Raw genomic sequence first — 13,655 nt, 5'->3', positions numbered from 1 at the left:
CATTTTTCCTCCTTATAGTAATGCCTAGTATACATTATGCCACATACTGCAATGGCCCTTAGACATTATGCCACACACAATAATGCACATGACACAATATGCACACACCGTAATGCCCCAGACACATTATACCACACACCGTAATGCCTGTGACACATTATGACAGGAATCGCAATGCCCGTTATACATTATGCTACACACTGCAATGCCCCTGATACATTATAGCACATACAATGCCTGTGACACATTGACACACACCGCAATGACCCTGAGACATTATACCACATACCACAATGCCCGTGATATAGTATACAACACACCGTAATGCCTGACACATTATGACACACACCGCAATGTCCGTGATACATTATGCCACACACTGCAATGACCCTGAGACATTATACCACATACCACAATGCCCGTGATATAGTATACCATACACCGTAATGCCTATGACACATACCGCAATGCCCGTTATACCCTATGCCACACACCGCAATGCCCGTTATACATTATGCCACACTGCAATGCCCCTGATACATTATACCACATACTGTACCACAATGCCCGTGATATAGTATGCCACACACCGTAATGCCTGTGACACATTATGACACACACCGCAATGTCTGTGATACATTATGCCACACACCGTAATGCCCATTACACATTAAGTTCTACAGTAAGGCTTCTAATTACTTTTAAATTACCTGCTCGTTGCCAGGGGTTTCATGCTCTTGGTTCCATGCACGGTGCCAGGGATTTTCATGCTCTGGGTGTCATGCTCGTTGCCAGGGGTTTCATGCACTGGGTGTCATGCTCGTTGCTAGGGGGTAGTGCTTGTTGCTAGGGCCGTGCTCCCAGTGTCACATATGCCCCCAGTGCCAGGTATTCCCCCACAGTGCCAGGTACTCACATGCCCCCAGTGCCAAATATAGCCCCCCCCAATGTGCCAGGTACACATATACCCCCCCCCCTGTGCCACATATGCCCCCAGTGCCAGATAGTCCCCCACAGTGCCAGGTAATCACATGCCCCCCAGTGCCAAATATAGCCCCCCCCCCATGTGACAGGTACACATATACCCCCCCCAGTGCCACATATGCCCCCAGTGCCAGATATTCCCCCACAGTGCCAGGTACTCACGTGCCCCCAGTGCCAAATATACCCCCCCAGTGCCACATATGCCCCCAGTGCCAGATATTCCTCCACAGTGCCAGGTACTCACGTGCCCCCAGTGCTAAATATACCCCCCAGTGCCACATATGCCCCCAGTGCCAGATATTCCCCCACAGTGCCAGGTACTCACGTGCCCCCAGTGCCAAATATACCCCCCCAGTGCCACATATGCCCCCAGTGCCAGATATTCCTCCACAGTGCCAGGTACTCACGTGCCCCCAGTGCTAAATATACCCCCCAGTGCCACATATGCCCCCAGTGCCAGATATTCCCCCACAGTGCCAGGTACTCACGTGCCCCCAGTGCCAAATATACCCCCCCAGTGCCACATATGCCCCCAGTGCCAGATATTCCCCCACAGTGCCAGGTACTCACGTGCCCCAGTGCTAAATATATCCCCTCAGTGCCTGCCACATATGCTCCCCCAGTGCCGCGCTCCCCCGCTCTCCCCCCCCGCTCCTTTGTGTTGGAGGGACACGGAGGGCACAGCGCGCGCCTCTCCTGTGTCCCTCCTGGGTCTCCGGCGGGTCTGTTAAAGGAAGTGCCGGTTCGTGAGCCAATAAGAGCTCACAAACGGCACTTCCTTTATTAGACCTGCCAGAGACCCAGGAGGGACATGGGAGAGGCGCGCGCTGTGCCCTCCGTGTCCCTCCTTACAGCAGCGGAGGGAAGGAGACCGCAGATTGACATGTGGACGCTCGTCCGCATGTCAATCTGCGCTAAATCAGTGGCGCCCCCGCAGCCCCTCGCCCCCAAGCCACCGCGAGGGCTGCGGGAGCAGTAGTTATGCCACTGGTTAGTTATCGACTCTCTATCCTTAGATAAAGCCCCAGGTCCCGATGGTTATTCCAATAAATTTTACAAATGCTTTCAAGATTATTTAATCCCTACTCTAGTGTGGGTTTTTAATCATGCCTCCGAGTACAGAAATCTTCCAGAAGAAATTCCTTCCCAAAGCCTGGTAAAAACCCAATCCTCATGTCCAACTATCATCCAATTGCACTCTTAAATACGGATATTAAAATAATTGTGAAACTTACTGCAAAGAGAATAAGCCCTTTACTCCCATTTCTATTACATCAACACCAGGTAGGGTTTGTGTCGGGTAGACAATCACCTGATAATACAAGAAGTATTATTAATGTCATAGATGACTTCTCCGCTTCAGATCTTCTGCTCCTTTTGCTTTCATTGGATGCGGAGAAGGCATTCGATCGAATTCATTGCGGCTATCTTCAAGCAGCACTACACAAATACGTATTTAGTGGTAGATTGACTTCTATACGAGTTTTGTTTTCTAATCCCACGGTGCAGGTATTCGTGAATGGGATGCTTCACCGAACTTTTAACTCACAAATGGCACCCGCCAAGGCTGTCCCAGATGTCCCCTAGTCTTTGTCCTCGTGATTGAACCCCTTGCAGAAAAAATCAGATCATGTGATTTGATAAAAGGCCTGGACCTTTATGGAAACATATATAAGGTATGCCTATTTGCAGACAATGTCCTACTCACATTAGTAGATCCACTATTATCATTACAACATCTTCATGTACTCCTGGAAGAATTCTCTAAAGTGTCCTTTTATAAATTGAATAACACTAAAACAATTGCCTACCCATTAATTTTCCTCCGAATCTTCTGCATACTTTAAAAGTACTTTATTCGTTTGACTGGCAGGATAAAGCCTTAAATATTTAGGAGTGCAGATCATCCCAAAAGTGACAGATCTAATATTGGTAAATTATCTCCCTTTCTTACAAAAGATTTCACAATTGTTATCGGATTGGTTAATACATCACGTGCCTTGGTTAGGCTGTATAGCAGCTTTAAAAATGATGATACTTCCTAAGCCTACCTGTTCATTACTATCCCTATTACTCTTTCTAGTTACTTACTAGCAAAATGTAGCTCTGTCTTCACTAGATATGTTTGGCATGATAAGAAACCGAGATTAACCAGAAAGATGTCTCTTCCTAAATCAGAAGGGGGTTTGGCATATCCGGATTTGCATTTCTATCGATCTGCAAGTATCCTTTCTCAAATTGGAGCATGGTTCAACCTGAATGATCCCAAACCTTGGGTTTGTTTGAAACGGGGCATGGTGTATCCGTTCCTATTAACATATCTGTTATGGTTACCAGCAAGCGAGGGCAAATCATTCACCACTAAATCATATATAGTGCAGGCCACTCGGAAAACATGGTTAGATTTAGGGTCCAAATTAGACAAAATCTCCCCCCCCCTCCCTTCTTCAGATTTAACTAGCGGGTCTTTTAAACCGGATATGAATACTCGACGCGTGGATATCCGGAGGAATTGTCACTTTTAACGAGATTGCTGAGATTGGCTTTCTCCTCCGTTTCGCCAGAATACATTCTCAATTCTCCATATCTAATAAAGACGTTTTTAAATTTCTACAACTAAGACATTGGTGGTCGCAGACCACACCACCCCCACCTAAAATTCTCTCTATCCCCAAATACTGTACAAAAGATAGCACAGAGGGCATAACTAGATGGTATAACCTCATTAATAATTCTCAGACCCAAAAGAAATTCCCCTTTCAGGTCAAATGGAAAGTGGACCTTGCATGCACCATTTTGGATGTGGAATGGAAGGCAGTCTATCAGTCTTTTTCCATCTATCTAAGTGCATGTCTCACTAGAAGCATTTTATAAACTACTGCACCAACTTAATTTCACACCGGTTCGATTATATTCAATGAAACCACTCATCACCGATTTATGTTGGTGTAACTGTGGCAGTGTGGGAACTTTATTTCATATTTTTTGGACCTGTCCAGTAATTGTTAATCTTTGGATATCTGTATTTTCTCTTATCTCTAGAGCAGGGATGGGGAACCTTCGGCGCTCCAGCTGTTGTTGAACTGCACATACCAGCATGCCTTGCTACAGTTTTGCTATTTGGCCATGCTAAAACTGTTGCAGGGCATGCTGGGATGTGTAGTTTAACAACAGCTGGAGGGCTGAAGGTTCCCCATCCCTGCTCTAGAGTATTAGGATTTTATGGGTGTAGTATGGTATGCCAGAAGCCGGGCTCCCAGCGGCCAGCATGCCGGCGCCGGGATCCCGACCGCCAGCAAACCGGCAGCTGGGCAAGCGCAAATGTGCCCCTTGCGGGTTTGCTGCGCTCGCCATGCTGCGGGCACGGTGGCATGCTACGTGCGCCACGCTATTTATTCTCCCTCCCGGGGGGTCGTGAACCCGCAAGAGGGAGAAAAGTTGTCAGTATGCCGGGTGTCGGGATTCCGGCGCCGGAATCCCAACAGCTGGTAAACTGAATACCACCCGAATTTTATGTAGCCCTTCATCGAAAACTAGCTTTACTCCATTTATACTGCAGGGACATATCATGTAATGACAGGTATATTATGAGTCACATTCTCATTACAACAAAAATATTAATAGCACGCCATTGGCACATCTGTAATCCCACCTGTGGAGGTTATAGAAAACATAGTTCATTCTCACCACGAATTTGAAACGCTAAAGCAGCTTTTTATTTTTTGTCCTCCTGTCCCCACAGGGGCGTAGCCAGAACTTTGTGGGCCCCATAGCAACATTTTGAAGGGGCCTCAGTCCCAATGCTTCTAGAGAGACACTTCTCTGCAGCAGTTTTTAATTTTATGCCCTATAATAGTGCCCTAGTTCATTTTCTGAACCATAGTAGAGCCTTATTTAATGTTATGCCCCATAGTAGTGCCCTAGTTTCTTTTATGAATCACAGTAGTGCTTAAGTTCACCCTATGTCACTTTTCAGAGCTGCCAGTACACATTATGCCTCACAGTACCCCCAATTCACATTATGATATATAGTGCTCCTCATTCATATTGTGTCTCATTACAGTATCCTGGTTCATATTATATAACATTAAAATGCTCTCCAGTTCATTTTATACCACACTACAATGAGCAAGTCTAGGGACATACCCAAATATATTGCAGGCAAGGAAAAAGTTTACAAGGACCCCTACGTACCACCGAATGGCGAAAAATGAATATAACATATGTAACTGTGACAGGGAAGGCAGGCCCCTCTTAGCTCTGGGCCTATAGCAGCTGCACTGCCTACACCTATGGTAGCTATGCCCTTGTGTCCCCATCTTCAATGGTTTCAATGGTGCAACTACAGATATCGTATGAAAACAAGGGAGGATTCCTGCTCATGGGCCCCAGACATTAAAGAGTCTATAAATTAGGTTATTTATTTATTAACAGTTTCTTATATAGCACAACAAATTCCATTGCGCTTTACAACTGGACACAATTATAAGACAAAACTGGGTAAAAACAAACAGACATAGAGGGAGGAGGGCCCTGCTCGCAAGCTTACAATCTATGGGGAAATAGGCATTGATACACAAGGATAGGTGCTCTCCTCCCCTCACACAGAAGCAGCAGCAGGAGCAGCAGGAGTGGCCCGCTGTGGTGAGCAATGTTACATGGGGCACGTGTATCTGGCACTCTGGGAGCACGTATATCTGGCACTGTGGGGGCATGTGTATCTGGCACTCTGGGGGGCACGTGTATCTGGCACTCTGGGGGCACGTGTATCTTGCACTCTGGGGGTACGTGTATCTGACAATGTGGGGGCATATTATGTGTATCTGACAATGTGGGGGCATATTATGTGTATCTGACAATGTGGGGAGCATATTATATGTATCTGGCACTGTGGGGACATAATATGTGCATTTGGCACTATGGGGGCATATATTGTGTATCTGGCACTGCACTGCTGGGGACATATGTGTATCTGGCACTGTGGGGGCATATAATGTGTATCTGGCACTGCACTACTGGGGACATATTATGTGTATCTGGCACTGCTGGGTGCATATTATGTGTATCCGGCACTGTGGGGATATATATGTATCTGGCACTGTGGGGGCATATAATGTGTATCTGGCACTGTGGGTGCACATAATATGTATCTGGCACTGTGGGGGCATATAATGTGTATCTGACACTCCAATGCTAGGGGCATATGTGTATCTGGCACTGTGGGGGCATATAATGTGTATCTGGCACTGCACTACTGGGGGCATATTATGTGTATCTGGCACTGCTGGGTACATATTATGTGTATATGGCAATGTGGGGGCATATAATGTGTATCTGGCACTGTGGGGGCACATAATGTGTATCTGGCACTGTGGGGGCATATCATATATATCTGGCACTGTGGGGGCATATTATATGTATCTGACACTGTGGGGGCATATAATATGTATCTGGCACTGTGGGGGCATATACTGTATATCTGGCACTGCACTGCTGGGGGCATATGTGTATCTGTCACTGCTGGGGGCATATAATGTGTATCTGGCACTACTGGGGTTGTATATAGATTTGGCACTGCACTACTGGGGTCATTATGTGTATCTGTGGGCATTATGTGTAAGGCTTCTAATTGTGTGTGTAGAGGGGGTGTTAAAATATATTTATTCATAGTCTGATAATATAAAGTTGTGAGGTCACGCCCATTTTTCCAGGAGCACTTGCGTCTTTGACGCGCGCAATGGGGGGGGGGGGGGGGGGGGGAGAGGTCGCTTGGAAATTTTCTCGCTCAAGGTGTTAGTAGGCCTGGAGCCTGCCCTGAGTATTCCGATACAGCCGCTACCATTCTTGGTCCTGTTCTTGGCTACAACTTACTAGCATAGGTAGGGCTTAGCCAGTACTCCAGTCCAGCTTGTGGCTAGCCATCCATGTTCCTGTTTCCAGTCTGGATTCCAGATGCTAAGTGTCCATTCTTGGCTGAGTTGGATATGTCTTATATTGCCTTATCTGCAGAGCTATTTCCCTTCATGTTTACTTACTCCATTGGCTGATATCTAATGTTATAGCCTTTCATACCCCCAACATGACCCATTCCATTATGTACCAAAATGCTCTGTTCCTGGATTTCCTTGCCAGTGACAGTTGCAGAGGTGGGGTTGTAGCACAGTCCAAAATTCAAACAAGGGAATCACACCACACACACTGGTATATTGTAACTGATTTTGTAACTGGCCACCTCAATCTCTGCTCTCTGTTCGCCCCCAACCTGTCCTCCACTCTGCCTGGCCTGCCCCATGATCTGTCATGACTATGTCCTTGCTGCTTTGTCCCATTCCCATAGCTCCATCCCATCCACCCCCCCCCCCCCCACACCCCTGCTAACACAGTAAAGTTTTCTCTTAAACTATAAAACAATTTTAAAAATGTCCAAAATATGTAGATTTTTTTTAAGTTTTCAGATTATTTTAAAAATAGCTATTTAAATTTGATTTTACATTTTTGTTAAAAAAATTATACTGGATCAGGTGTTAATAGCCCTTTTTATAGATAAACATTTTTGGAAAAGAAAATATTAGTCAGTTAAGTGGTTAAAAATGTAATGCAATATAATATGTCAGTTCTTAATGACAGATTCAATTTTTCCCTTTCATCCAATTCCTTTTTATCTGTTCATGAAATTTAAAGCAATAATCACATTAAAAACATAACATAAATTATTGCGACAGGCCACAAGGAGCTGTCTACCAACTACCCCATGCTCCTTGTTGGGTCCTTACACCACCACCAATGACCGACAGTTCCACAGATATTACAGCCTACCATGGCAACAATCACACAGCTCACTACTGTACAGTATGTAAAGAGCATAGATGCCCTGAAACACTCCTAAGCTCCACCCCACACTATGACATTCTACCCTCCCTGCCTCCTCCCTTCCTTTGCCACCAAATGAAGGCTTACCATACTATCCTCTTAAGCAGGGACACTGATGAATTACACAGGTTCTGTGGCTAACTGACTGCAATCCTCCATTTCACCTGGCTTTAATTAGCTGGAGAATTCATGAGTGTCCCGGTTTAAAGAGATAGCATGGTAAGCCAACCCAAATGACATGCCTACCAGGGACGTGCGGTGAGTTAAATGTCTTAGGAGCCACTGGCTAGCACCAGAGCCAGATATGCATGCATTATGTTAGCCAAAGGGTACATCTGGGCATTATACACAGGTGCAGCAGTATAAACTCATGGAAATTTGGTTAGTGTTGATCAGAGATGTGCGGAAAAGATAAGCAGTTGAGGCACTGCCTCACCTGCCATAGACTTATCACTCCAGAGTTTTGGCTATAAAAATTATTAGAATAATGCAAAGAAGATATTTCAAGCAAATTATTTGTATTTTCCATATACTTTATACAGTCAAAACATTGGCACATACGTTAGTATGGCAGGAAAGGCTCTGCCTCACCCCACCGCACGTCACTGATGCCTACAGACCGAGAGACTCATGACTACAGTTGAGTGTAAGATACACTTGCATCCAGGGCAGGTTTTCGGCCTTGTTATGAGTGTGCGCAGATCTCAAACACAGATATAAAACTATCAGGTTTGCAAACATCTCTGAATTAGGCCCATAATTCAATTCTTTAGAAAAATCAACAATTTTGATATTTTTTTAAAACATTAATAGTTAAAAAAAACCCATTTAAAAACACTAAAAAACAGCAGCCAGCCGCAGGGAGCGATCCTAAGGAAAATGGCACTTAGACCTGTGCATACGCAGTCAGGGGCGAATGTATTGTTTGGAGAGGATAGCATTCAATTTTGAGTTAGAGATACTCCCGCACCAGAATTTGATAGTCAGTATTATACAGGGAATATTAATGGCATAATAATATATGTTGATAAGGCAAATATTTCAACATAAAGTGCATGTAAGTGGAGCTGCTTGTTGATTAAGTATACATACACAAACTTACAGAAAAGAAAAGAAAATCAACTTTTAATAGCAGCACTCTTTCCCTTTCACAATAAAATTAATTATTCTTTCTTAGAAATAACATAATTCATGCTTTATTGATAATCTTATAAAATCAAGAAGAAATTTCATTACCCATATGTGATGTAGAGTTCTTTATTGTCATCACATATGATGTATTATATGTCCCCCTAGTTTCCAGGGGTCATGTAGAGTGAAGTATAAAATTAATAGAGGCAGAATAACGTGTAGAAAACAAATTAAATATTTGTGGATAAAAGTGGTTTAAAAGAAAATGCTGGTACGCTGTCTTTATTCTGTACATTGATAAATACCTGTGATATAACAGATCTATTAGGGCTGAAACACACGCGCCGGCTTTTACCGGCCGGGAAAAAGCCATCTGGCTTTTTCCCGTGCCGGTATTGTAGTTATCAGTGTGAGGGGTAGGGGCCTTTCACACTGAACGGCCCCGGCCCGGCTGCCGGGTTGCAGCCAGAAATATCCACTGGAAGGTCCGGCTACCGTGCCGTCGCCTGTGCCGCCTTTGTGGGCAGTGGACTGTGTGTGTGAAGGGGAGCTTTCACACATGTTTTTTTTTTCAAGCCGTATCTAATGCTGCGCATGCGCACAGCATTACACACGGCTCAAAGCCGTTGTGTGTGAAAGACTCTGCCGGATGGCAAAAAGCCGGACAAAGTTTGTCCGGCTTTTTGCCATCCGGGAAAAACCGGAGTGTGTATTATAGCCCTTAGTGATTCTTCAAATACAGTATCCACTGACTGTTTTGCCAGTGATATGTATAGAGGGTTACAAATGTAGCAGTATTTGTATAAAATTTACTGATTCTTCATTCAGTGATCACATTGTAACATTTGTTGCTTTATAGTGGCATAGCAGGGTTGTTTAGAACAACATAGCAATGTGGAATATATTCTTGTTTTCCAAATAGCTGGGTGATGATATATTTTAAGCGCCCTACACACTGGGCGATTACACTGCAAGATATGAACGATCTCGTTCATTAATGAACGAGATAACGTTCATATCTGTCAGACTGGAGGCACCAGCGATGAACGATGCGCGGCCCCGCGCTCGTTCATCGCTGGTGCCCTGTCGGCTATGCATGCAGGCCAATATGGATGAGATCGTCCATATTTGCCTGCACTTCTTAATCTGCCGTATCGGTGGTCGGGCAGCTCGGCGGCACATCGCTGAGTGTGTAGGGCCCGTAACTCCTTTCTGGATATTTGATAATTCCAGCTATCAATTGGGCTACTTTGCCTCTATTGTTGGACTATTCCAGCTATATTTGCTCAAGAATGGTGCCAGTATACATATCTATATACTTTCCACACTTTAATTAAATTTAAAACAGACTAAAATGCTGCTATGTTATTTCTTCCTCATGTGTCCAGATAACAGTTTTAATGCCTGTTCATGTATGCCCCCTTAGGGCAACACGAGCCTGATATTCATACATGAACAGGCATTAAAACTGTTATCATATGTGTATCTGGCACTGTGGGGGCATTTGTGTATCTTGCACTATGAGGCATATGTGTATCTGGCAATGTGGGGGTATTTGTGTATCTGGCACTGTGGGGCATATGTGTATTTGGCACTGCTGGGGGGCATATGCGTATCTGGCACTGTGGGAGCATGTGTGTATCGGGCACTATGAGGCATATGTGTATCTGGCAGTGTGGGTGTAGTTGTGTATCTGGCACTGTGGGGCATATGTGTATCTGGCACTGTGGGGCATATGTGTATCCAGGGTTGGACTGGCCCACAGGGGTATGGGGGAAACCACCGGTGGGCCCTACTGCCTGGGGGGCCACCCCCTCCTCTAGGGATCAGATTTCAGACTGTGCTGTTACTAATCTAGTACATTATCATGCATGCACTACAGTATTTACTGTACATATTTATCTAGGGGACCAATCCATGCAAAATGGTTAGGCAAACCAATGTGGTGGCTGGGCACACCCCCTCGAGAGACTGGTCACACCCCTAAACATGGGCCTCTACCACTGTATTCTCCCGGTGGGCCCTACATGCGCCAGTCTGACTCTGTGTGTATCTGGCACCATGAGGCATATGTGTATCTGGCACTGTGGGGCATATGTGTATCTGGCACTGTTGGGGGGGCATATGCGTATCTGGCACTGTGGGGCATATGTGTATCTGGCACTGTGGTCATATTTGTATTTGGCACTGTGAGGGCATTTCGCCCTATAAAAACGGCCTTTAATTGGATACTGCGATAATGACCGTCGGTTAAACATTGCGATATCTGTCCGGTGTTAGCGGAAGAAAGAGCAACGGGCTAGTAAGCTACCACCTTATTACTGTCAGTTTCTCTGTAACCCTAAGGCTAACCATAACAAACCATACTTGCCTACCTGACCCTCTCCATGAGGGAGAAAATGCTCTGTTCCTGGACTTTCCTGGTAATGTATGATTGCCATCACCTGTGGGGAGCTAGTTAATTGATAAGAAAGGTGTTTCACCACAGGTGATGGCAATCATACATTACCAGGAAAGTCCAGGAACAGAGCATTTTCTCCCTCATGGAGAGGGTCAGGTAGGCAAGTATGTAACAAACATGTCGAAATTTTCACCATGCTGACATTGCATATATCAACATTCTGTCCATTGACGTTTTCCAGTTGTTGGCATGTCGACATATTAGCCATATCAACACAATAATAACTGTCAATATTGCTGAACATAATTACAATCAAATGAATGAAATATTCAGGTTAAAAAATGATAATGGTCATCTGGATAATGATAATCGTTGTATAATACTAGTACATATCTTTATAAATACTGTCGTCTGTATGGCCACTTTGTGTATTTATAAGCACTGTAGTGCTTGCAGTTAGGGAATGGGGAAGCTTTCTGGCCACGCCCCAGAACGTATTCTGTGATGTCATAAGGAAAGGGGCGTGGGCAGCAGAGATGGCATCTTATACCCGATCTGTTCTGTAACCGGCAACCAGAGCTTGTGCTGCAGCTGAGCCGGGCGGCTGAGCGCTTCCTTGCAGTGCACTGATGTTATTAGGCAGCGCTATGCGCCATATAGCCGGCATATGAGGAAACACAGACCAATCCGTCATCACTGCATGCAGCCAGGAACAATGGAACTTAAAAGTTTTGTGTAAACTTTTTAGCGTTAAGGAAAACATTGTTCCCCACATTTAGGTGTCAGGAAAGTGACAAGCCTCTACTTGTGTCAGTCCACCATGCTTCGTCTTGTGTTCATTGCAGTGCTGTTGGGAAGCGGTGCTCGGGGCTGTCAGCTGTCCTCTGACTGGAGACACCTGAGTGAGGGATGCAGATCAGAGCTGGCTCAGATTATCCTATATGCAAAGGTGCTGGCTGTCCACCAAGAAACGCACAGCAGCCTGTTTAGCAGTATGTACAACTACCTGCCCTGGCAGTATGAATCGGGAGACAGCGTCTTCTTCTATTCAGCTGAGATTGAATTGCTCTGCGACCAGGGATGGGGCAGTATGCTGGAGGTACCCGCAGGGTCCAGGCTGAATATTACTGGACTTGGATACTTTGACTGTTACTCATATACCGTAGTACAGAATCACTCCTATTTCTTCTTTCTCAGGTAAGTACGGTAATATCCAAGCTTTCATTTATTTAGAGTAATATAAAATGATAAACAAGTTGTAGTGGGCTCTAGTAATTAATGTTACATTGCAAAGTGCTGTCACCCCATAGCATGAATTGATCTTTTGCAGTGATGGGTAAAAGGCTGTGCGACAAGCTTTCCTCTCTGGTCCCCAGCTCATTCTCATCCTCATTCTCTGCTGTACTGGATGTCGCTAAAATTAAGGGCAATGTGAAGCTCTTTTGAAGGTTTGAGGGACACACATGTAGCCCTTGAAGTATATCTCTTATCACTGATCAAATGTAATAGACCAGTGGTTCCACATTTTTTTGAATCACAGCACCCTAGAGTATCAGAATTTCTTTCACGGCACCCCTAGGCCAAAAACTTCTTAATTAGAAATGTAAAAATAAATATTATATTAAGAACATTGTTTTATTATATATCATCGTTGGGGTCAGTTGTGTGGTGAGGGACAAGATTTGCTTCTGTTTGGCCACATATGTTATGACTGGCAGCCACCAGCACTGGTTTTGCCTATTACATTGACCATAAATATTTTGAATTGGTTCTGGACAACCAACCCAGGGCACCCCTGCAAGTGTCCTGAGGCACCCCAGGGTGCCATGGCACACAGTTTGAGAACTACTGTAATAGACAATGAAAGCATGTCTGCTTACTGTGTATTTACACTAATTATGTATGTTACCCATATTGCTATATCATATAGCAGAGAATAGCCCACCAGAGAATGAAGGGGAGTTACAATGTATTCTCTAATGACATTACTGTAAGGGGTGTACTACTTCTCCCTAGGTGCTAGGCTGGGGGGTGGCAAGGGTCATCTTAACAGCAGTGTAGGCCCTGTGCAAAAGCAATACACTGGGGCCCCTATTCACCTATTCATGGGAATAAATAAAAACAAAAAAATCATAACTTATCCACTCTGCGGCCCCGCACCAACTTTTCACATGCTTCCATACAGCGAATGTCTGTCAACACTCTAATTGGTGGATAGCTCCAAGCTTCCACCAGTCAGCATGTTGACAGCCATTTACTATCCGACTGC

At 44.8% G+C, this 13,655-nt stretch overlaps 1 protein-coding gene across 1 annotated transcript in view; it reads left to right on the top strand.

Moving 5' to 3' along the window:
• The first annotated feature begins 11,888 nt into the window (after positions 1-11,888).
• Positions 11,889-13,655, top strand: part of CCDC3 (coiled-coil domain containing 3) — a 162,350-nt gene continuing 160,583 nt past the window's right edge. The window contains exon 1 of the mRNA XM_063930464.1: positions 11,889-12,583. Coding sequence (XP_063786534.1) covers positions 12,207-12,583 — 377 coding nt within the window. The 5' untranslated portion in view covers positions 11,889-12,206. The remainder of the gene's footprint in view (positions 12,584-13,655) is intronic.

This window comes from Pseudophryne corroboree, chromosome 6, assembly GCF_028390025.1.
Source record: "Pseudophryne corroboree isolate aPseCor3 chromosome 6, aPseCor3.hap2, whole genome shotgun sequence".
Lineage (NCBI taxonomy): Eukaryota > Metazoa > Chordata > Amphibia > Anura > Myobatrachidae > Pseudophryne > Pseudophryne corroboree.
The sequence above is the reverse complement of the archived record's forward strand: the minus strand, read 5'-3'. Positions and strand labels throughout refer to the sequence as shown.